The sequence below is a fragment of the Antennarius striatus genome, chromosome 18 (assembly GCF_040054535.1).
Source record: "Antennarius striatus isolate MH-2024 chromosome 18, ASM4005453v1, whole genome shotgun sequence".
In the NCBI taxonomy this organism is placed as follows: Eukaryota; Metazoa; Chordata; class Actinopteri; order Lophiiformes; family Antennariidae; genus Antennarius; species Antennarius striatus.
Genome location: NC_090793.1, coordinates 20741135 through 20766029, shown reverse-complemented (window position 1 = coordinate 20766029; position 24895 = coordinate 20741135). Strand labels below are relative to the sequence as shown.

The 24895-nt window shown below is 50.9% G+C and overlaps 2 protein-coding genes across 3 annotated transcripts; one reads left to right on the top strand and one right to left on the bottom strand.

Moving 5' to 3' along the window:
* Positions 1-109: 109 nt before the first annotated feature.
* LOC137611744 (MAGUK p55 subfamily member 7-like) lies at positions 110-13101 on the bottom strand. The gene is made up of 11 exons (XM_068339822.1): positions 12726-13101; positions 12301-12378; positions 11063-11143; positions 6523-6657; positions 5200-5281; positions 5041-5126; positions 4847-4921; positions 3664-3860; positions 3529-3587; positions 3328-3339; positions 110-1159 (listed from the first exon to the last, which is right to left on the bottom strand). The coding sequence occupies exons 1-11, from the start codon at positions 12801-12803 to the stop codon at positions 1101-1103; spliced, it is 942 nt and encodes a 313-aa protein (XP_068195923.1). The 5' UTR covers positions 12804-13101; the 3' UTR covers positions 110-1100.
* A 2995-nt stretch (positions 13102-16096) lies between these two features.
* Positions 16097-23213, top strand: LOC137612772 (WW domain-containing adapter protein with coiled-coil-like). Of its 2 annotated transcripts, XM_068341473.1 has the most exons (13): positions 16098-16420; positions 16723-16756; positions 17370-17556; positions 17943-18019; positions 18510-18619; positions 18706-18803; positions 18883-19137; positions 19432-19548; positions 21483-21628; positions 21725-21801; positions 21917-22094; positions 22165-22292; positions 22362-23213. In XM_068341473.1, the coding sequence occupies exons 1-13, from the start codon at positions 16380-16382 to the stop codon at positions 22429-22431; spliced, it is 1518 nt and encodes a 505-aa protein (XP_068197574.1). In that variant the 5' UTR covers positions 16098-16379; the 3' UTR covers positions 22432-23213. The 2 variants fall into 2 exon arrangements, with proteins under 2 accessions (XP_068197575.1, XP_068197574.1); XM_068341474.1 differs by lacking the exon at positions 19432-19548 and having other exon boundaries at positions 16097-16420.
* Positions 23214-24895: the final 1682 nt, after the last annotated feature.

Here is a 24895-nt window from a genome sequence, read left to right as displayed (position 1 = left end):
AAGTGGAGCTGTGCCACGAACAAATGGAATGTAGCCGTTTAAAGGAATGGAATCCAGCAGCAAACTTTCTGACATGTTTTCCTTTATTGTTTAAATGAGTTTCCTTTAAACCCCCCAGGGACAAAACTTATTCTGAACCTGAATCAACAATAAAACATTCAACCACGTTTATCAGTGACAGTCAGACACGCTCTGGGTGACGCCTCGCCGCTGGTCGGCTAACATGCGTGCAGTGGTGTTGTGCAGTGGTTTGCTGACGTCTGATTGGCCGCTGTCCCCTGTTTTTGGGGGGCGTCCCGCTGCCTAACAGCGTTACTGAACACTACGGCGGCTGTCAGAACCATTACACGCTGATGTCTGGGCCCTGGCAGGAGGCTCCTCTCAGCCGCAGCGCTGGAACTGATCCCTCTGTTCCTCCGTTCCTCCAGCCAGTGCCAGCAGCAGCTGAACCAGAACCAGACCGGAGACGGGCCGTTGGTCTAATGAGACGCTCGGTGGAAAAGCGTTGTCACCACCGACCTGTTTACACGTGGAAAACATTTCAAACACGACAACAATTCAAAGTCAGGACGAAACGGAGCTCCTCTTTAGCGCCCCAGAGGACGCAGCGTCTCTGATCGGAGGGCAGCGACCCTTTGGAGGGTCAGCTCCTGATCGCCACGGCAACATCTCTGTTCACAGGAGGCCACGCCCTCCGTGGCCCCACGTCTTCATGCTGGGTTTCAGCGCCACGTGCTTCAGCTTCACAGCGTTCTCTCAGGCGCTGGTAACCTGAGAGAACACATTATATTCTGACGTGGGTCCTGATGGAGTTGACTCAGTGCTGATGGAGACGGTTGTTCTCGTGTTCCACAGCAGGAACATGAACCACCATCAACGTTTCCTCTGACAAGCAGCTTCAGAACGTTCTTCTGTCACTGAAACGTTCTGTGTTTCACGTCTTTAGATGAATGAAACGTACGCCTGTCGTACTGCTGCTGGGTCGGTGCTCTCCTCCACGTCTGCTGTCGTTTCACTTTGTGAGCACGTCCGTCCGTTTCCTCCATGGCGCCGGGAGCAGAGAGCCCAACGTTTGTTTACACGTATCAAAAGCCATGACTTCACCCAGAAATGTGGGCGTCGACCCAGAGACTCATCAGAACTAGAGCAGCTGTAGTCCCTGTGAAGTCACCCTGAGGTCACCCTGAGGTCACTCTGAAGTCACTCCGAAGTCACTCCGAAGTCACTCTGAAGTCACTCTAAAGTCACTCTAAAGCACTCTAAAGTCACTCTGAAGTCACTCTAAAGTCACTCTAAAGTCACTCTGAAGTCACTCTAAAGTCACTCTGAAGTCACTCTGAAGTCACTCTAAAGTCACTCTAAAGTCACTCTGAAGTCCCTCTGAAGTCACTCTAAAGTCACTCTAAAGTCACTCTGAAGTCACTCTATGAAGTCACTCTGAAGTCACTCTAAAGTCACTCTGAAGTCACTCTGAAGTCACTCTATGAAGTCACTCTAAAGTCACTCTGAAGTCACTCTAAAGTCACTCTGAAGTCACTCTAAAGTCACTCTGAAGTCACTCTAAAGTCACTCTGAAGTCACTCTAAAGTCACTCTGAAGTCACTCTGAAGTCACTCTGAAGTCAGTTTTAGGATTTCATAAGTCAGGTTTAGGATCTTATGTCAGGTTTAGGGTCTTATAAGTCAGTTTTAGGACCCCCCCCCCCGTCTGAACTCCCTGTACACATTATATCAAGAATATCTCATCCAGTCCATGAGAATCAAACGGGACCAATGAGGAGACTAAACCCCGTCTACTGATCCCCACCACACAGAAAGTGTTCAGCTTTTATTTGACTAAATTCATCCTAGGATGTTTTTAACTTCAACATAATATAGGACATATAAACGACGATGTGTTGACATAGATTAAACCTTAAAAAAGCTCCAGCAGTATATTTTAAATGAAATTAAATCAGGGCTTGAGATTGTGCCCATTTAGGTCGCATATGCGCCCATATTTTTTATCAGTGCGACTATTAAATATATTTGGGAGCACCGGTGCGACTAGGGAAACAAATCTGGTGCGCCTTTTTTTGCGAGAACGCGGTCCTGCCAGGAACCAATGAGAGCGCAGCTGCGGCTGCTCTCCTTCTACATTTGGGAGCACCAGAGCTACCAAGAAAAAAAGTTCATTTTGAGCCCTGCATGAAATCCTTTTTTGCCTCTTGGAACTTGAATTAATGCACATATTAATGCATCAAACTAAACATAATAAATGCTTCTGTACTTTAATATATTTTATGGGATTAAAACTAGAATATTACTCTATTTCTTTTGCTGTCACAGTTTCTACGGTGGCCCAGAAAGGACAAGTCCAACACTGTGAGGGATGGATGGATGAATGGATGTATGATGGATGAGTTGGTTTCAGTCTGCTAGCTCTCCTTGATGACTGAATCCTGAACCTTCAGACGTTCATCTGATGCAGATGAAGCTTCAGACGTTCATCTGATGCAGATGAAGCTTCAGACGTTCATCTGATGCAGATGAAGCTTCAGACGTTCATCTGATGCAGATGAAGCTTCAGACGTTCATCTGATGCAGATGAAGCTTCAGACGTTCATCTGATGCAGATGAAGCTTCAGACGTTCATCTGATGCAGATGAAGCTTCAGACGTTCATCTGATGCAGATGAAGCTTCAGACGTTCATCTGATGCAGATGAAGCTTCAGACGTTCATCTGATGCAGATGAAGCTTCAGACGTTCATCTGATGCAGATGAAGCTTCAGACGTTCATCTGATGCAGATGAAGCTTCAGACGTTCATCTGATGCAGATGAAGCTTCAGACGTTCATCTGATGCAGATGAAGCTTCAGACGTTCATCTGATGCAGATGAAGCTTCAGACGTTCATCTGATGCAGATGAAGCTTCAGACGTTCATCTGATGCAGATGAAGCTTCAGACGTTCATCTGATGCAGATGAAGCGTTCAGTCGGGTATCAGTGGAACTGGAGAGGATTGACTGCGGTCCACCGTCAACACGCTCCACTGGAAACACACCAGCGGAAAAAGTGAGAACATGAACCCAAATCACACGGATGACATGTGAGCTGCTGGTGAGGTTCACCCTGCAGCACTACCATCCACTGTGACCACACTAATGATGGTTTTATTTATACTTGACGTCCTGATGGACGGACCTCACAGCGCCGTTAGTGACTTAAAACAGGAACCTTTCATTTGTGTTCGGTAACGGCTGTGACAGGGTCATGTGATTATTCTGGACCGTGAACCGGTCACGTGTGTCACGCCATCACATCATGTATGACTTGAAACAGGCTCACCTTCATCCTCATCTGTGCAGCATGTGGAGAAAACAACAGGGGTGAGTACAATGGGAGGGTGGACATGACCCCCACCGTAACCCCCACCGTGACCATGACCCCTGCCGTGACCTCCAGAGATGACCTGCTCCCCTCTAAATCCACTCTAATGTGTTTATTGGGCCTTTTATTTGTTTCAGGTGTGATTTTATGGCTCATCACCTGCTGGTTTGACGGGTCCAGGTGTGAACAGGGCCTTCGGTTGCTGTAGCCCCGCCCTCCTGAAGGGAAGCCAATGAAACGAGGCTGAAACAACACTTGAATACAGAAGAGTCTATCTGAGTGCTTTTATTTCACCTCTCATGCAGCTCCTGTGACGGGATGAGCCCCGCCCGCCGGTGGCCGTCCCTGAGGTGACGCGCCTGCCACCAGGTGGCGTCCTCCATGCTGACCACCTGCAGGATGTCGCCCCTCCTGAAGGCCAGAGCGGCGTCCTTACAGGGAACCGCAGGATCCTGGCTGGGGTCGTAGTCGAAGAGAGCTTGAACGATGAGCTGGAAAGAAAAGTCAAACAGAGCTCCAGACAGCTCCAGACAGAGCTCCAGACAGAGCTCCAAACAGAGCTCCAGACAGAGCTCCAGACAGAGCTCCAGACAGAGCTCCAGACAGAGCTCCAAACAGAGCTCCAGACAGAGCTCCAGACAGCTCCAGACAGAGCTCCAGACAGAGCTCCAAACAGCTCCAGACAGAGCTCCAAACAGAGCTCCAGACAGAGCTCCAGACAGCTCCAGACAGAGCTCCAGACAGAGCTCCAAACAGAGCTCCAGACAGAGCTCCAAACAGAGCTCCAGACAGAGCTCCAGACAGAGCTCCAAACAGAGCTCCAGACAGAGCTCCAGACAGCTCCAGACAGAGCTCCAGACAGAGCTCCAAACAGCTCCAGACAGCTCCAGACAGAGCTCCAGACAGCTCCAGACAGAGCTCCAGACAGAGCTCCAGACAGAGCTCCAAACAGCTCCAGACAGCTCCAGACAGAGCTCCAAACAGAGCTCCAATGAGCAGAAAGAAAGAAAAGCCCTTCATGATTTGTCTCAAACAAAAGGAAGAAGGAAAATGTTTTCCTCCTGCAGCTTTGGGAACTCTGCTCTAACCCTCGTCTGCGTCTCACGTCCTCTGGTGTCCCTCTGGAGAAGCGACATGATCACAGATAATTGGTCCTAATCCTTCACAAATGTTCCTGCTCACACAGTTTCCAGCCTGGATGTGGGGCTGGAGGCCCGAACGCTCCTAAACCGAGACGTCTGTGGGACCAGGACGTTTCCACGGCGTGTGTGGATTCACTGTTCACGTTGGCTCGGCTCGGCTCGACACGTGTGACGTGTGCGAAACGACCAATCAGGCGTTTAGATCACAACAACATGTAGAACAATCAGGTGAGTGACAGTCCAGCATGGAGCTGAAGGGAACCCGGTGGGATGACCCCTGTATGCTAATGCATGCTAATGCATGCTAATGTATGCTAATGTCTGCTTCACTCTACCGTCTGATTTGGTGGCGTGACTTCCTGTGTTGATGCCGGGATGATGGTGAAGCTGACGTTCCCCTGACGACGGGCCTGCAGGAACAGGAAGTGTTGGGGTCTTATTTTATTTTCAGACACACACCTTCCCAGAGACACAGGAGCAGCCAATGAGGAGCCTGGGGTGAACCATGTGACTGACGAGTGGGACTCACCAGAAGCGATGGGACGTCCGTTGCCTTCCTGTGCTCCAGCGAGACCCCGTTCACCTCGGTCAGCTGGTCTCCCTCGTGGATCAGACCTTCAGACAGGAGGGGAGGGGGTGGGTGCCACGCCCCCATACCTGACAGGAAACACACGTGTGCTCAGCTCACCACTCCTGTCAGCCGCCCCCCCTCTCAGGATCCTCGCCACCACGATAGCCCCCGTCGACGCCTCGGTCCTGATGGTCGCCCCCTGGAGGACGAGAGCGTCACCATCAGAGACGACTGAACATCACATGTGGCTCTGATTATCAGAGCAGCATCTCTAACGGGCAGCAGGGTCCGCATGTTGGGACGCGGCCGTCAGGCGGCAGCCTTCATGTAACACAGAGCTGGAAAATGTTAGCCAATCAGCATCATGTTCTCCAGATGTTCCTGATGGGGAGCGAATGGAAAGAGCAGGATCAGGGTGGAACCCTGTTGTCTGGAAAACACCAACAATCAGAGGCCAGATGTCAGGAGGAGGTCAGACCCTCCAGTCCCGTGTTGGGGTCAATAACGTGTGCTGTTTACTGTTGGTGAACGATCCTCCACAAACCCACTGCTCAGTTGTCTTTATTCCCTTTATCTCCTCCATCAGGGCGGCGCTGGTCGTCTGCTGGACGTCTGGATCAGGAACAGTGTTCAGCACTGGACCTACTCACGTGGAGAGAGGTTTGGAACGCACCCCAGACAGCTAAAGAGGTCCTGATCCTCATGCAGACTGAACAAATCTCTCCTTCATCATTAACAGAACAGAGGAACCAGCTCTTTGTTCTGAGATTGTCTGTCAGTCCAGTCGACTCCGTCCAGGAAACTTCAGGAGATAAAGAGACGAGTTGGAACAGGTGGAGTGAAGATCACCATCAGACCAGCTCTGATTAGAGACACCAGGAACAGGAGACGCCATCGTTTACACGCTGCTGCAGCTCGTCACACACACACCAGTAAATAAACATCAACACACACACACACACACACACACACACACACACACACACACACACACACACACACACACACACACACACTGTTGAAGCTGAGGTGCGTCATGGCGACACAGATGGAAGAAGTGACTGTAAATTCTGAGGAAGACACCAGATCTGTGCAGGAAGATATCCCCATGTCATCTGTCACCGCCACGATCCAGTGTCGCTATAGAAACGTCACTATGGGATGTGTTTGAAAGCCCATAATGTGGTTGTGTTCAACACTCTAATCTCACAGCAGGAGGTCAGAACAGGCTGGTTGTGAAGGAGAAGGAAATAGATTAACAGCAGAATTCACAGAGTAGATTTATTGATCAGAATTACATGTTGAAAGGAAGGATTTTCTCCTTTTATTCCAGTTTCCTCTTCGTTTTTCTCCTCATCTCAGGGAAACCAGGGTAAATGTTCACCTATTGACCCCATCAGGAAGTGACTGAACCCTGGAATCTGAAACTGATTTTCGTACCAGAGGCTCTTGGGTTTTGACCAGACTGATGATCTTGATGGATTCCTCGTCCTCCTCCATCCCACCAACGGGCGGCGGCGGCAGCGTGGGCAGGAAGTCCCCTTGGGCCACGGCGTCGTGGACACGCAGGAGGCTCTGGAACACAGACACGGTGAAGGTGAGGACAGAACACTCCATCCGTCACGTTACCCCGCGTCTGTCACGTTACCCCGCGTCTGTCACGTTACCCCGCGTCTGTCACGTTACCCCGCGTCTGTCACGTTACCCCGCGTCTGTCACGTTACCCCTCGTCTGTCACGTTACCCCGCGTCTGTCACGTTACCCCGCGTCTGTCACGTTACCCCGCGTCTGTCACGTTACCCCGCGTCTGTCACATTACCCCACGTCTGTCACGTTACCCCGCGTCTGTCACGTTACCCCGTGTCTGTCACGTTACCCCTCGTCTGTCACGTTACCCCGCGTCTGTCACGTTACCCCTCGTCTGTCACGTTACCCCGCGTCTGTCACGTTACCCCTCGTCTGTCACGTTACCCCTCGTCTGTCACGTTACCCCGCGTCTGTCACGTTACCCCGCGTCTGTCACGTTACCCCGCGTCTGTCACGTTACCCCACGTCTGTCACGTTACCCCGCGTCTGTCACATTACCCCACGTCTGTCACGTTACCCCGCGTCTGTCACGTTACCCCGTGTCTGTCACGTTACCCCTCGTCTGTCACGTTACCCCGCGTCTGTCACGTTACCCCTCGTCTGTCACGTTACCCCGCGTCTGTCACGTTACCCCTCGTCTGTCACGTTACCCCTCGTCTGTCACGTTACCCCGCGTCTGTCACGTTACCCCTCGTCTGTCACGTTACCCCTCGTCTGTCACGTTACCCCGCGTCTGTCACGTTACCCCGCGTCTGTCACGTTACCCCGTGTCTGTCACGTTACCCCTCGTCTGTCACGAGTACATCTGCAGCAGGAAAACCTGCGTGTGGGTTATCTGGTTGCTAGGAGCGCTAACGCTAATGGGATTAGCTTGAGGGCCTAGCGGTGACGGCTGTCAGCTCCTGTCAGGCAGAAGGATGTGAATCAATGTGAATAATTCGTTAATTTGTGCGACAATGCGAACATGAGACCAAACACAGGTGTGAACGACTCGCTCTCACAAAGCACGACTGAACCATTAGCTCATCGCTGCTAACCGCGCCATCGCCTGATTGGCTGGGGTCTGCGTTCTGGTGTCGGAGGTGTAAACGGATCCCCCATTCACTGTTTAAACGTGTGTCCAGCTGGAGGGAACCGCTGGAACACAATAGAACACAATAGAACTCATAGAACTCATAGAACACAATAGAACACAATAGAACACACAGAACACAATAGAACACACAGAACACAATAGAACACAATAGATCACAATAGAACACAATAGAACTCATAGAACACAATAGAACACAATAGAACACACAGAACACAATAGAACACAATAGAACACATAGAACACAATAGATCACAATAGAACACAATGGAACTCATAGAACACAATAGAACACAATAGAACACACAGAACACAATAGAACACAATAGAACACATAGAACACAATAGAACACAATAGAACACACAGAACACAATAGAACACATAGAACACAATAGAACACATAGAACACAATAGAACACATAAAACGCAATAGAACACAATAGAACACACAGAACACAATAGAACACAATAGAACACAATAGAACACAATAGAACACAATAGAACACACAGAACACAATAGAACACACAGAACACAATAGAACACATAGAACACAATAGAACATATAAAACACAATAGAACACAATAGAACACATGGAACACAATCGAGCACAATAGAACACAATAGAACACATAGAACACATAGAACACATAAAACACAATAGAACACAATAGAACACATAGAACACATAGAACACAATCGAGCACAATAGAACACAATAGAACACAATAGAACACATAGAACACAATAGAACACAATATAGCACAATAGAACACAATAGAGCAAAATAGAGCACAATACAACACATAGAACACAATAGAACACATAGAACACAATAGAACACATAAAACACAATAGAACACAATAGAACACATAAAACACAATAGAACACAATAGAACACACAGAACACAATAGAACACATAGAACACAATAGAACACAATAGAACACAATAGAACACACAGAACACAATAGAACACATAGAACACAATAGAACACATAAAACGCAATAGAACACAATAGAACTCATAGAACACAATAGAACTCATAGAACACAATAGAACACAATAGAACACACAGAACACAATAGAACACAATAGAACACAACAGATCACAATAGAACACAATAGAACTCATAGAACACAATAGAACACAATAGAACACACAATAGAACACAATAGAACACATAGAACACAATAGAACACAATAGAACACAATAGAACACACAGAACACAATAGAACACATAGAACACAATAGAACACATAGAACACAATAGAACACATAAAACGCAATAGAACACAATAGAACACAATAGAACACAATAGAACACACAGAACACAATAGAACACACAGAACACAATAGAACACATAAAACACAATAGAACACAATAGAACACATAGAACACAATTGAGCACAATAGAACACAATAGAACACAATAGAACACATAGAACACAATAGAACACATAGAACACAATCGAGCACAATAGAACACAATAGAACACAATAGAAGACATAGAACACAATAGAACACAATATAGCACAATAGAACACAATAGAGCAAAATAGAGCACAATACAACACATAGAACACAATAGAACACATAGAACACAATAGAACACATAGAACACATAAAACACAATAGAACACAATAGAACACATAAAACACAATAGAACACAATAGAACACACAGAACACAATAGAACACAATAGAACACATAGAACACAATAGAACACAATAGAACACAATAGAACACAATAGAACACACAGAACACAATAGAACACATAAAACGCAATAGAACACAATAGAACACATAAAACACAATAGAACACATAGAACACAATCGAGCACAATAGAACACAATAGAACACAATAGAACACAATCAAGCACAATAGAACACAATAGAACACAATAGAACACAATATAGCACAATAGAACACAATAGAGCAAAATAGAGCACAATGCAACACATAGAACACAATAGAACACATAGAACACAATAGAACACAATGGAACACATAGAGCACAGTGGAACACATAGAACACAGTGGAACACATAGAACATAATAGAACACATAGAACACAATGGAACACATAGAGCACAATAGAACACATAGAACACAATAGAACATAATAGAACACAATGGAACACATAGAACACATAGAACACAATAGAACCCACACCAGGATCAGATGAGAACAGCTGTCCTGTACGTTAGTTAATGTTGTTAAAGCTAGCTCCAAAGCTAGCGTCTTGTCTTTGCCTAATCTTTGTGCTAATCTTTATGCTAATGCTATATGCTAGTCGTTAAGCCAATGCTAACATTCTATTTAAGGGATACGCTGAATGAAAGCAGCGTTAATCTTTTTGTGCAGATGTCAGCAGAACTGAAATGAATACAGGTTTGTTGTCTAATGTTTTATTTTTTCTCCGCTAAGCTATGGTAAATGTGTCCTGAAGGGGGGGGGCTTTGGAATCCGATTGGACACACTGAGGGTTACTTTGTTGTCCTGCAGTCTGATTGGCCGTCAGGAAGCAGGATGTGAAGTATTCCTGGATGTCCATTGGTTCTTTATGTTAGCAGTGATGGAATCTGAGTGTTTCCTGTCCTGACTTAGAGCTGAAGGATTATTAAAAACACAGTTTTTAAATACCGTCCTCTGTAGGTCATTACAGAATATTAAGAACGTGTAATCAACATAATGTCAGTCAGAGTAATCCTGAGACCCTGATGCTGACGCCCCCGAGGCGACCGTTAAACCTCTGGCTGTAGCCCTGAATGTTTGCTTTGGGCGAGCAGCGAAACTCAATCAGCAGCACAAACAGAGAATCATGGGAAGTTTGGTGGAAAATCAGAGACGATGAGCTGACAGCGTCTGTTAGGAGTCCTGAACTAAACCTGAGCTAAACCTGAACTAAACCTGAACTAAACCTGAACTAAACCTGAGCTAAACCTGAATTAAACCTGAACTAAACCTGAACTAAACCTGAGCTAAACCTGAATTAAACCTGAACTAAACCCGAACTAAACCTGAGCTAAACCTGAATTAAACCTGAACTAAACCTGAACTAAACCTGAGCTAAACCTGAACTAAACCTGAACTAAACCTGAACTAAACCTGAATTAAACCTGAACTAAACCTGAACTAAACCTGAGCTAAACCTGAATTAAACCTGAACTTAACCTGAGCTAAAAGCCGAGCTAAACCCAAACTAAACCTGAACTGAACCTGAAATAAAACCTGAACTAAACCTGAACTGAACTAAACCTGGAAACTGTGGGACAGGAGCTTCACCTGGACGTGGGCTCTGAGCAGGAGGACGACCAGTTCCTGAACTTCTTCCTGGCAGCTGTGGGTCTTCAGCTCCTCCACCAGCTGGGGGAGGACAGAAAGAGAAGAACTGGTTTAAACCGTCTGAGGTGAAATCTGGTTCCATAAAAATCCTAACTCAATCTGCTGAGTGACTTTTTGAACCAAAAACAACCGATGAAGGATTCTTATGTAGCGTGAGACGTTTGTTTGTCTTCTATCACTGTCTTTGGTGACACTCCGGGTCCAGCAGAGACACAGGAGGTTCATTAAAGTGACACCAGACGAGTGGCGTCAGCCCGTGTTCGTTTGGACCCGTTCACCTCCAATCATGTGATCTATTTGGGTTTTACCTCCTCTAACCGCCGTCACAGACAGAAGCTTCTGAACACTCGAGGCTACGACAGACCGACCAACAGACTGACCCGGGACAGGCGGTGAGCAGCGGCTTGTCTTGTCAGGCGTACGACTAGAACAACTGTAATGCCTGTAATGCCTCTACTGCTTCCAGATGTGCAGCGACCTCCAGAGACACCATGAAGGTCACTGGTTTCCACTGTGGGCAAACAGAAGCTCCCTGAGGGGAACCAGACCCTCGCTTTGGCCCTTCAGTCGGTCCTGATGATCTAAGCCAGACGGAGAGGGATGTCGGAGCAAATGGGAAGGATGGGGGGGGCAGACAAATGGAAACATGGCAGGAAGTCGGGCATGGCGGGTGTGCAGCAGCGAGGACAGGGAAGAGCGTTTGGAAGGAATGACAGCGTCCAATCAGGGAACAGCATGAGGAAGTGAAGGAGGAACCAGATCAGACCAGACAGGAACAACAGGAAGTGAAGGAGGAACCAGATCAGACCAGACAGGAACAACAGGAAGTGAAGGAGGAACCAGATCAGACGAGACAGGAACAACAGGAAGTGAAGGTGGAACCAGATCAGACCAGACAGAGACAACAGGAAGTGAAGGTGGAACCAGATCAGACCAGACAGAGACAACAGGAAGTGAAGGTGGAACCAGATCAGACCAGACAGGAACAACAGGAAGTGAAGGAGGAACCAGATCAGACCAGACAGAGACAACAGGAAGTGAAGGTGGAACCAGATCAGACCAGACAGGAACAACAGGAAGTGGAGGTGGAACCTGATCAGAGTGGAACCATGAGACGGACGATGTTCCCTCTGCTGTCAAACACTGTCCTCGTTTGATGTCTGGAGGGCGGGGCTTACGTTTGAGGCCAGGTGGGCGGCGTCCTGCTGGACGGCGACGAGGCTTCGCTGCTCAAAGCACTTCAGGCACTCGTGGACCTGCAGGAAAAGACTCGCAATGAGCTGGAGAGACTCCTGCTGTGACTCCAACAGACGATCAGGAGGAAAGTGTGGAGCTACTGAAGACGAGGACAGGAGGGCCAGAACAGCAGGATCAGGAGCACGCCTTCAGTAAACCTGAGTCACCGAGTCAAAGCATAGAGTCACTGAGTCAAAGCACATAGTCACCTAGTCAAAGCATCGAGTCAAAGCAGCGAGTCAAAGCAGCGAGTCACTGAGTCAAAGCACAGAGTCACTGAGTCAAAGCACATAGTCACCTAGTCAAAGCATCGAGTCAAAGCAGCGAGTCAAAGCAGCGAGTCAGTGCATCATGTTTGCTGGGTCACCTTGAAGAGCAGATGAAGCTTCTTCTCCATCAACATGCTGTGGAGGAACCTGTAGTCTTCCTCCCTGTCTGCTGACATCACTGAAGACCAGCCTGCAGAGAGAGAGAGACACACACACACACACACACACACACACACACACACACACACACACACACACACACACACACACACACACACACACACACACACACACACCTGCTGCAGGTTTACAGTGGGTGTAGGTCAGGAGGGGGGTCATGGACCAAACAGAGGAGCCCATCGGGTCAGGTTTTACAGGCTTCCCTGTCAGGACCTTTTTCCTCTGGTGTGTGTGTAGGTGTGTGTAGGTGTGTGTGTAGATGTGTGTGTAGGTGTGTGTGTAGGTGTGTGTAGGTGTGTGTGTAGATGTGTGTGTAGATGTGTGTGTAGGTGTGTGTGTAGGTGTGTGTGTAGGTGTGTGTAGGTGTGTGTGTAGATGTGTGTGTGTATGTGTGTGTAGGTGTGTGTGTAGATGTGTGTGTAGGTGTATGTGTAGATGTGTGTGTAGATGTGTGTGTGTATGTGTGTGTAGGTGTGTGTGTAGATGTGTGTGTAGGTGTATGTGTAGATGTGTGTGTAGGTGTGTGTGTAGATGTGTGTGTAGATGTGTGTGTAGATGTGTGTAGGTGTGTGTAGGTGTGTGTAGGTGTGTGTGTAGATGTGTGTGTAGGTGTGTGTGTAGGTGTGTGTAGGTGTGTGTGTAGATGTGTGTGTAGATGTGTGTGTAGGTGTGTGTGTAGGTGTGTGTGTAGGTGTGTGTAGGTGTGTGTAGGTGTGTGTAGGTGTGTGTGTAGATGTGTGTGTAGGTGTGTGTAGGTGTGTGTGTAGATGTGTGTGTAGATGTGTGTGTAGGTGTGTGTGTAGGTGTGTGTGTAGGTGTGTGTAGGTGTGTGTGTAGATGTGTGTGTAGATGTGTGTGTAGATGTGTGTGTGTATGTGTGTGTAGGTGTGTGTGTAGATGTGTGTGTAGGTGTATGTGTAGATGTGTGTGTAGGTGTGTGTGTAGATGTGTGTGTAGATGTGTGTGTAGATGTGTGTGTAGGTGTGTGTGTAGGTGTGTGTGTAGGTGTGTGTGTAGGTGTGTGTGTAGGTGTGTGTGTAGATGTGTGTGTAGGTGTGTGTGTAGGTGTGTGTGTAGGTGTGTGTAGGTGTGTGTAGGTGTGTGTAGGTGTGTGTGTAGATGTGTGTGTAGGTGTGTGTGTAGGTGTGTGTAGGTGTGTGTGTAGATGTGTGTGTAGATGTGTGTGTAGGTGTGTGTGTAGGTGTGTGTGTAGGTGTGTGTAGGTGTGTGTGTAGATGTGTGTGTAGATGTGTGTGTGTATGTGTGTGTAGATGTGTGTGTGTAGATGTGTGTGTAGGTGTATGTGTAGATGTGTGTGTAGGTGTGTGTGTAGATGTGTGTGTAGATGTGTGTGTAGATGTGTGTGTAGGTGTGTGTGTAGGTGTGTGTGTAGGTGTGTGTGTAGGTGTGTGTGTAGGTGTGTGTGTAGATGTGTGTGTAGGTGTGTGTGTAGGTGTGTGTGTTGCTGACTGAGAACACACTCGTGTGTCTCCCTGATGTGTGTCTCCCCAGAGCCTCCATGCAGCTCACACTGATGAGCTCCAGGTTCCCTCCATCACCCAGGACACTGACGGAGGAGAGGTGTTCCTCACACAGCCTCTGATGAGATGTCACTGCCCCCTGATGCTGGGAGGAGGTACTGCAGCGGTCCACCAACACGGGGAGGTAAATCCCTACCCAGTCAGCAGTCACTCTGCTGTGTAGGGTTTATTCATGACGTTATCCTTTAACCCTTTACTGCTGCAGTATAAATAAAGTAGACTACATACTGGTCCTTTCTTCAGGTGGATTCAACCCTGATGTTGTGACTCATGCACTGACATTAGACATGAATGCTGCTAGATAACATCAGTAACACACATTGTTCACACGGACAAGACTTCTCTGAACAGAAGACGCTACGACGCCTGAGCTGAGGTGTCAGAAGTTTAACCACCACAAATCAAACTTTTAGAACGATCGGATTTGTTCAAATGACTGACTCACCAAAGACGTTTATTCCATCAGACAAGGCAGAGCTTCTGAAAGCTTCTGAACTTCACATCCAAAGCGTCAGAGCAGCGTCTGAACACTCCTGTGTGGAGAAGCTGTATAGATCCAAACTGACTGGTCTGAACCCCCCAGCTGGTTTTGGATCAGTCGATATCTGTCAGGTCTGACCCGAATACAGCAGACCATCAATACAGCAATCAGTGGATGTGGGGCGACGTCAGCTGACCAGCTTCACCCTCAGCACGCCAGCGTCTGATTGGCCTCTGTCCAGGATGTGATGATGTCACAGGAAGCTGATCTCTGGTCAGTTTGATGAACACGTTCTGAATCATCTTCCCTGAACTGATGAAACTGATGGGGCGTCAGCAGAGGAGGACATCGCTCAGAGCTGTTGTCACTGCAGTAGGTTTTGGGTTGGAGCATTTTCTGACGTGTAGCGTGTGAACGATACTTGGCACGCTTTCATGAATCTTGTTGGGGTGAGCTTACCATTTGTTTTGTGGTTTTGGTTTAATTTAAATGCAACTCATGGATCCAGGCAGGAATTTGATTAACTGTAGAGTTAAATTGTCTCCTGTGCAGCTCACTTGCTGATGGTGTGTCTGTCAGGTGCTAAAAAATTCAGTCCATCCTGTCACTTCCACCTCCCTGTCTAACAGGATTTATATTTAAATATTTGAATAAACTCTTACGTATATCAGTGAGTTCAGTTCTGCCTCATTAATTTATTCACGGATTAATAGTCAATAAAAAGGTCCTTTGGGCGGAAACAGTTTATTATCACGGCAGCAAAGGGTCACCGCAGCCAGAAGGACAGCGGGTCAGGCGGGCGGTGGGTGTGTCCACTAAACAAGGAGGAGGAGTCTACGTCACGTCTATGCGTCTGACCCATAGGGTGATAGGGGAAATGAACGCCTTCACTTCAAAATAAGAGCGCATACATTATTTGTATCTGTTTACTTGTAGACGTTCTTTTATTTGAAATTGTCGACTTGTTATTCATATCACAATTTGAAAATTGTTTGGTTAATATTTTATAAATATTTTTACATTTTTATCTTTGTCTCATTGTTGCAGATTGACTTGTCGCACTGGAAGTAATTTTGAGCTTACGTTTGACTATTTCAATCAGAAATTTTGGGGACATCGCAAGTAGGCAAAAATAGTGATTTTTACTTTACTTACCTTATTTATAAATGGTTTTATTTAACGTTGCTGAATATTTGCGTTATCCCGGTTAATTCTTGCATGTATTTTGAAAAGCCAAACCGGAAATCCTGTTCCTGCCTGCTCACTGCCGAGCTGGCCTTCTTCTTCGTGTCTTTCGCTGCGCTCCACCGGCCAGGCTAACCGCTAGCTGCTAGCTGCTAACTCCATGCCAGGCGATGCGCTGAGGCGGTTTTTGATAAAGAGCACCCGCGATGCGATGCTGGTGCCCGGAGAGCGGCTTGTAGGCGTGTGTCGGGCCGGAGAGGTTGAGTCCGGATCTCAGTGAGCCGAAGAGCGGAGGCGTCGGAGCAGCAGAGCCGACAGGAGGCCCCGGTTCCCCCGCACACACCACATACATCACCGCGGCCTTGATGGTGATGTATGCGAGGAAACCAGCGAGAGCCAGCGATGGGTAAATCCGCCCCCCAGCCCCCCAGCCCTGAAGGTGTGCGGGTGTAGCCTGGTTCCGATCCACGCAGTCTCCAGCTAGCGTTAGCCTGATGCTAGCTAGCCTGTGGGTTCCTCTAGCTAACCGTCTGACGTCAGCTGGAGGAACTCACGGTAACGGGAACCCGCGTGTGTCCTCCGGTTGTACAGCCGCTATCCTTCCGGGGGGGGCAGATGTCACTAAGTCAAGCTAAGCTAACAGAGCTCTTTATCTGATGCAACATCACCGGCTAACTGTCTGCTAACGCGGCTCTGAATGTCTTCCAGGTGCACCGACAGAAGGGATCCCCAGTCCTACCCGGTAGGTCCCCGACCCCCCCGCAGCCCGGTGCATCAAAGAGTAACGGCCCGTTAAAGGAACTTTAATGTGATGGAGAGTCAACAGGACCTGTGATCAAAGCAGGGCTTTAAAGTACAGTTAGCTCCAGCTCCACTCCGGTTCCACTCCGGTTCCACTCCAGTTAGACTCCAGTTAGACTCCAGTTAGACTCCAGTTAGACTCCAGTTAGACTCCAGTTAGACTGGAGTTAATCATCAGTAGTCCTTCCATCTCTCCAGACAGACATGCTGCCACAGGTTGTAAAGCTTTATGGGTTCAGTCCAGACACAACTTCTCATCCTGACGTTTTGCACCAGTTTGATCCTCCAGCATCAGAGGACGTTTCCAGCTTCTAAGTGTCCAGAATAAATGCTAAATAACCTTGGCTCTGCACTCAGATTTTAATGTTCATTGCAAACAACCCCAGATCACAACTTTACATGTATTCAATCCAAAACACAAGATTACCAATAATAGCCTTATTTACTGGAGGTTATTATACACCCACTCCCTGAAACACTCACCTGACCGTCTGTCACAGTGACTCTGTTCTGTTCTGTCGCTGTGAGCTTCAGTAACCGTGTCTTGGTTCCAGACCCATAAGTCCCAGCCCAAGAGCCAGTCCAGCCTCCACCGACATGACAAGGCACGCGACGGCTCGGCCGACCCCGCCCCCCCCTACAAGATGCTGCGGCGCTCAGACGAGAGTCCGGTCAGCAGACATGGAGACGGCGCCGGACACGGCAAAACCAAGACATCTCACACCGCTAAGGGGAAGAACGGTGAGTGTGAGACCGGGGGTGTGTTGTGTGTCGGGTTGTGATCACGGAAAGGCAGCTCACTCAGGATGGGGGGGTGTGATGGGTCGTGGAGCTCATGGTGTCAGGCTGGGGTGGGGGCTGGAGTCTGGTAGCTTGGTTAGCCGCAGAGAGAACTGCAGCTGCTTGTTAGCTTGTTAGCTCGGGCTGAGGTGGAAACACGACCCCCATGTGGGGACACGAGTGTGTGAGGTTGAAAACTGCCCCCCAAGGGCCGTCCAGAACAACACGCTGCTGCAGATGGTTTTATCGTCTCACTGCAACCAAACTGTAGGGTCACACTAATGTCAGCGTTTCCCATGATGCATCAGGAACCCACCCCCCTGATCTGACCAATGGCTTCTTTTCAGGGACCAGCGGATCTCCCCAGGAGAACTCCCACAACCACAGCGAGTCGCACGCCAGTCAGAGCAGACCTGCAGACCGGGTAAGACCACGCCCAGACCACGGCCAGACCACGGCCAGGCCACGCCCAGAACACACCCAGACCACGGCCAGGCCACGCCCAGAACACACCCAGACCACGGCCAGGCCACGCCCAGAACACACCCAGAACACGGCCAGGCCACGCCCAGAACACACCCAGAACACGGCCAGACCACGGCCAGGCCACGCCCAGAACACACCCAGAACACGGCCAGGCCACGCCCAGAACACACCCAGACCACGCCCAGAACACGGCCAGACCACACCCAGCACACCACCAGGCCACGCCCATCTCCTGTTGGTTCTCCAGTAGCTGCTGGAGGTTCATCTCCAGGGGGAGACGGAGTGTCCTCCTGGAGTGTGTGTTAATTGAATATCACCCTTCCGCGTGTGTGAATGTGTGTGTGTGTGTGGGGGGGGGGCGTGAGGGACGCTTACTGAGAGGGAACACACTTCCTGGTGTAGACGCTGTCTTCATGTTGCCCCCCCAGGACCCGGCAGAGGACTGGACGGAGCACACCAGCTCCTCGGGGAAGCGTTACTACTACAACTGCAGGACGGAGGTCTCCCAGTGGGAGAAGCCCAGGGACCTGCTGGAGAGGTGGGGGCTGGTCGTCACGGCGACAGGCGGTGTCAGATCCCGCCCTAACCCCGCCCCCCCGCTCACCGGCTCTGCTTCACCCTCAGGGAACAACGGCAGAAGGACCCGGTCAGGGTGGGGGCCAACAGCTTCCCCAAGGACATGGACTACAGACAGGAGGCCCTGCAGGACAAAGCCCCCACCAGTAAGAGCCCCGCCCCACACATTAGCCCCACCCGTTGACACAAGTTGTCTAACCTGTGTGTCTCTGCTCGTCGCCATAGAGGGGGACCAATCAGCATCCAGCTCCGCCCATTCCTCCTCCTCCACTCCCTGTCAGAGCCTGAGCTCTGCCTCCAGCGCCTTAGGCTCCACCCCCTGCAGCATGTCCTCCTCCTCTGGGGCGGGGCCCCAGGCGGTCCTGCCCCCGTCTCCGGCACTCCTGCAGGACCCCGCCCTCCTGCACCAGCTGCTGCCGGCGCTGCAGGCCACGCTGCAGGTGAACAACGGCAGCGTGGACGCCGCCAAGCTGCACGAAGGTGACACGCCCCCTGCTCCACCCTCTGCTCCGCCCCCTGCTCCGCCCTCAGCTGACGTCCTAAAGTATTTTCCTGATCAGTTAGGGTTGGATGTTGTCCTTCATCCGATCTCATCCGACCGTCCTGTAGTCATCCTACGGGTCTGGGGGATGGGGCTGTGACCCCCATCCTGACTGGGGATGGAGGTCACCCCCCCGACCCACCGTGTGCTCCTCATGTTATACTGCTGATGACACACACGTTATGAGCTCACCTGTGTGTGTGTGTGTGTGTCCGTGTCCGTCCCTCCTCCAGTCCTGGCGGCTGCCGTTACCCAGGCTTCCTTGCGGTCTGTGCTTCATAAGCTCCTCGCTGCTGGACCTGCTTTCAACGTCAGCGCTCTGCTGTCAGCGGCTCAGCACTCCAGCCAAGGTGAGCTAACGCTAACGCTAGCCCTGTTAGGTGAGGCTAAGGCTAACCCTGTTAGGTGAGGCTAAGGCTAACCCTGTTAGGTGAGGCTGAGGCTAACCCTGTTAGGTGAGGCTACCGCTAACCCTGTTAGGTGAGGCTACCGCTAACCCTGTTAGGTGAGGCTGAGGCTAACCCTGTTAGGTGAGGCTACCGCTGACCCTGTTAGGTGAGGCTACCGCTGACCCTGTTAGGTGAGGCTACCGCTAACCCTGTTAGGTGAGGCTACCGCTAACCCTGTTAGGTGAGGCTACCGCTAACCCTGTTAGGTGAGGCTACCGCTAACCCTGTTAGGTGAGGCTACCGCTAACCCTGTTAGGTGAGGCTACCGCTAACCCTGTTAGGTGAGGCTACCGCTAACCCTGTTAGGTGAGGCTACCGCTAACCCTGTTAGGTGAGGCTACCGCTAACCCTGTTAGGTGAGGCTGAGGCTAACCCTGTTAGGTGAGGCTAACCCTGTTAGGTGAGGCTACCGCTAACCCTGTTAGGTGAGGCTACCGCTAACCCTGTTAGGTGAGGCTAAGGCTAACCCTGTTAGGTGAGGCTACCGCTAACTCTGATAGGTGAGGCTACCGCTAACCCTGTTAGGTGAGGCTACCGCTAACCCTGATAGGTGAGGCTACCGCTAACCCTGTTAGGTGAGGCTAAGGCTAACCCTGTTAGGTGAGGCTACCGCTGACCCTGTTAGGTGAGGCTACCGCTGACCCTGTTAGGTGAGGCTACCGCTAACCCTGTTAGGTGAGGCTACCGCTAACCCTGTTAGGTGAGGCTACCGCTAACCCTGTTAGGTGAGGCTACCGCTAACCCTGTTAGGTGAGGCTACCGCTAACCCTGTTAGGTGAGGCTACCGCTAACCCTGTTAGGTGAGGCTACCGCTAACCCTGTTAGGTGAGGCTACCGCTAACCCTGTTAGGTGAGGCTACCGCTAACCCTGTTAGGTGAGGCTGAGGCTAACCCTGTTAGGTGAGGCTAACCCTGTTAGGTGAGGCTACCGCTAACCCTGTTAGGTGAGGCTACCGCTAACCCTGTTAGGTGAGGCTAAGGCTAACCCTGTTAGGTGAGGCTACCGCTAACTCTGATAGGTGAGGCTACCGCTAACCCTGTTAGGTGAGGCTACCGCTAACCCTGATAGGTGAGGCTACCGCTAACCCTGTTAGGTGAGGCTAAGGCTAACCCTGTTAGGTGAGGCTACCGCTGACCCTGTTAGGTGAGGCTACCGCTGACCCTGTTAGGTGAGGCTACCGCTAACCCTGTTAGGTGAGGCTACCGCTAACCCTGTTAGGTGAGGCTACCGCTAACCCTGTTAGGTGAGGCTACCGCTAACCCTGTTAGGTGAGGCTACCGCTAACCCTGTTAGGTGAGGCTACCGCTAACCCTGTTAGGTGAGGCTACCGCTAACCCTGTTAGGTGAGGCTACCGCTAACCCTGTTAGGTGAGGCTACCGCTAACCCTGTTAGGTGAGGCTGAGGCTAACCCTGTTAGGTGAGGCTAACCCTGTTAGGTGAGGCTACCGCTAACCCTGTTAGGTGAGGCTACCGCTAACCCTGTTAGGTGAGGCTAAGGCTAACCCTGTTAGGTGAGGCTACCGCTAACTCTGATAGGTGAGGCTACCGCTAACCCTGTTAGGTGAGGCTACCGCTAACCCTGATAGGTGAGGCTACCGCTAACCCTGTTAGGTGAGGCTAAGGCTAACCCTGTTAGGTGAGGCTACCGCTGACCCGTCCAAACGACTGTTTAACTGTCAGCTAACCGATGAAGACTCTACCTGCAGGATGTGGAGCTCCACCCCTAACCTTTGTTAGCGCGTTGCTAAGCTAACCAGCCGTTGTGGTTGGTTCCTCCAGCCTGCGTGTCGTTACCTGATTGGACGGCTCACTAACGGCTGTCGTCTCCTGTAGCCCAGCACTCCAGCCAATCGCCCGTCTCCCTGACGTCCGACGCGTTGTCGCCGCGGCCGTATGCATCGCCACGCAACGGGACGCCACAGAGCAGCCAGAAGGCCCTCCAGGTGCATTCTGGGAACACCACGGCCTCGCAGACCAGAGTGAGTCAAAATGACAGGCGGTCCCTTTAACACACGCCCGAGCCACACCCATCTGGGTTTGTTCTCATCCTGTCGCTGTTTGCTCCGCCTCCTCAGGGCAAGCAGGGGGCGGTTCCCTCGAGTCAGGGGGCGGAGAAACGCCCAGAGGACCCCAGAACGCTGCAGCAGAGGAGGTAGAGCCACGCCCACACCACGCTCATCCAACGCCCATCCAACACGCATCCATCCAAAACTCATCCATCCAACGCCCATCCATCGCTCATCCATTAACCCCGTCTCCCCCCACAGCCAGGACATCCTCTCTGTGGGCTCAAACGCCCCCGGCGCCGCTCTGCCCCACCTCCCCCTGGGGGGCGGGGCTGTCCCGACTCAGGCCGACGCCCCCTTCACCCCCCTGGCAGCTCACTTCGACGAGAACCTCATCAGACACATCCAGGGCTGGCCTTCAGAGAGCACCGAGAAGCAGGTAGGTGTGGGGTCAGAGGTCAGGGGTCAGAGGTCACAAAGGTGACTAATGCCCCCCCGTCCCCCCCCAGGCGGCGCGGCTGCGTGACGACGTCCACAACATGGGCAGCCTGTACCTGTCAGAGATCTGCACCGAGATGAAGAAGCTGCGCTCTCTGGTGAGGGTGTGTGAGGTCCAGGCCACGCTGAGGGAGCAGAGGTGAGTCTGGCCCCGCCTCCAGCCCCGCCCCTGCCCCGCCCACCACCGCTAACCCCCTCCTCCCCCCAGGATCCTGTTCCTGAGGCAGCAGAGCAAAGAGCTGGACAAGCTGAAGAACCAGAACTCCTACATGGTGTGAGGGGGGGGGGCACTTCCTGTTTCCTGCCCCCCCCCAGAGCGACGGCTGAAGGCGGCGAGGGGGCGGAGTCATCATTCCTGAACACGTGTTTGTTTTTCTGTTTTAACCTCTTCTGTTCCCGCCGTTCGTCCTCAGAGGCGACGCGGGTCGTTGGTCCGGGCTGGGGGGCCCAGTGCCCCGGACACGCCCCAGTGGGGGGGGCTTCAGACTGTGTGTCGTCCTGGTAACTTGTTCTCTGGTGTTTTCTGATGTTGTGGGCGGAGCAGAGTCCAGCCCCTCCTCCCCGTTGGCCCCCCCCCCCGTCTTCAGACGGACGGGGTCCTGCAGTGAACGGACGGGTTCGGGGGGGGGTGATGTTCTTCATGCTGTTTTTAGTCCCTGTACCCGTGGCTGGTTCTGCCCCCCCCCCCGTTTCCGTCGCTCGTCGATCCCGGTTGAAGCTAACCGGAGTTCTGGTTCCAGAAAGCCATTTGACCCCCCCCACGTGACAGGACCTGGGCTGGCTGCCGTACGGGGGGGGGGTTCCATTCCAGACGGTCAGTCCTCGTCTCAACCGGAGAAAAGGAAATGTATTTTTTCAGAAAAGCGCCCCGTTGTTGTTTTGTTTTGGGTTCTGTTGCCATGGATACATTCTGTCACCTGACTGTGGGGGGGGTCATTCCTGGTCAGAGGGGCTAGTTTTATACCAACATCAAACTACAACACCCATAATTCCACTTCCTGTCTCCCAGTGGTCCTTTGTCCACATCTGATCTGATGTTCTCATGTTTTGTTTTGGGGGTTTTTTTGGGGGGGGGTTGCGGGAGGGGGAGGGGCTAAGGGGGCTTTGTATTCCATGAAATATGAAAATAAAATAATATACCACCCGTCGAGCTCCATTTGTGGTTCCTGTTCCAGCCGCCGGGGGCGCCAGAGAGCAGCTCGGCTGTCCCGTCAGATCGGAGCTAGTCCTGAAGGCGTCGGCTTTAAACCAATCAGATCAGCACCGGCTGACGGGTGGGCGTGTTAGCCTGGAGGAGCCCCGCCCCCAGCACTATCAGGTGTTCTGCACCTCATTTCCCAGAGTTCCATCTGCTGCCTGAACTCAGGATGACCTTCGTCTTCATCAGCTGAACTGTTCCTCCGATGTCAGCAGGAATCAGGCGCTGTAGACATTACCCATAAGGCTGTTCAGGGCGCTGTAGACATTACCCATAAGGCTGTTCAGGGCGCTGTAGACATTACCCATAAGGCTGTTCAGGGCGCTGTAGACATTACCCATAAGGCTGTTCAGCGCGCTGTAGACATTACCCATAAGGCTGTTCAGGGCGCTGTAGACATTACCCATAAGGCTGTTCAGGGCGCTGTAGACATTACCCATAAGGCTGTTCAGGGCGCTGTAGACATTACCCATAAGGCTGTTCAGCAGCGCTGTAGACATTACCCATAAGGCTGTTCAGGGCGCTGTAGACATTACCCATAAGGCTGTTCAGGGCGCTGTAGACATTACCCATAAGGCTGTTCAGCAGCGCTGTAGACATTACCCATAAGGCTGTTCAGCAGCGCTGTAGACATTACCCATAAGTCTGTTCAGCAGCGCTGTAGACATTACCCATAAGTCTGTTCAGCGGCGCTGTAGACATTACCCATAAGGCTGTTCAGGGCGCTGTAGACATTACCCATAAGGCTGTTCAGGGCGCTGTAGACATTACCCATCCATCACTCTGTGAGCCCTGATGGGCGTGGTCACAAACCCCCACCAATCTGATGGCTCGGGGCGCGGCCACACACCTCCACCCAAATCCCGCCCCCGTCCATCGCCATTCTCCTGCTGCGGGTCAAAGGTCGCCTCCATCCGCTCTGTGTCAGCTCCTGTGACATCTGTCCGTGCCTGAGTGGGAGGGGCCAGGGGGGCCTATGTCCTTGAGGGGGGGGGGCAGATGATAGTACTGATGACCTGTCACAGTGTCCAGCTTTATTTATTGCCCCCCCATGTAAAAAAGTCCTCCCTGCCCCCCCACACTGTATTCATGGGGCTGCAGTGACACGAAGCCACCACGCGGGGGCGCTGTTCACCGGCGGTCGGGTTCACGCTCCCCACAGAATCAGATCCTCTTGGCTCGTGAACGCGCATCAGTGAACCAATCAGAGCCTGGCGCGCGCCCAGACAGGAAATGAGTGATGACATCACACCGTCCGAACGCGGTGAACACGGAAGTGAAAACAACGTTGATTTGTTGAAGCGGTGTTTGTTTGCGGAGGAGACGCAGGTGCGTCTCACGTGGGCTGCAGCAGCCAATCAGGGCAGAGGAAGGGACCGCACGGAAGCAGAACACCCGGAACCGAAGGGATGAGTTAGATTAGATTAGATTCATAAATGGTAAAAAGTAAAAAGACAAACATTTTATTAAAACCTGACAAGAATTTAATTTGTTTGGAAATTAATAATTAATCATTTTAACAAGAATCCGCTGAAAAAGTCAGC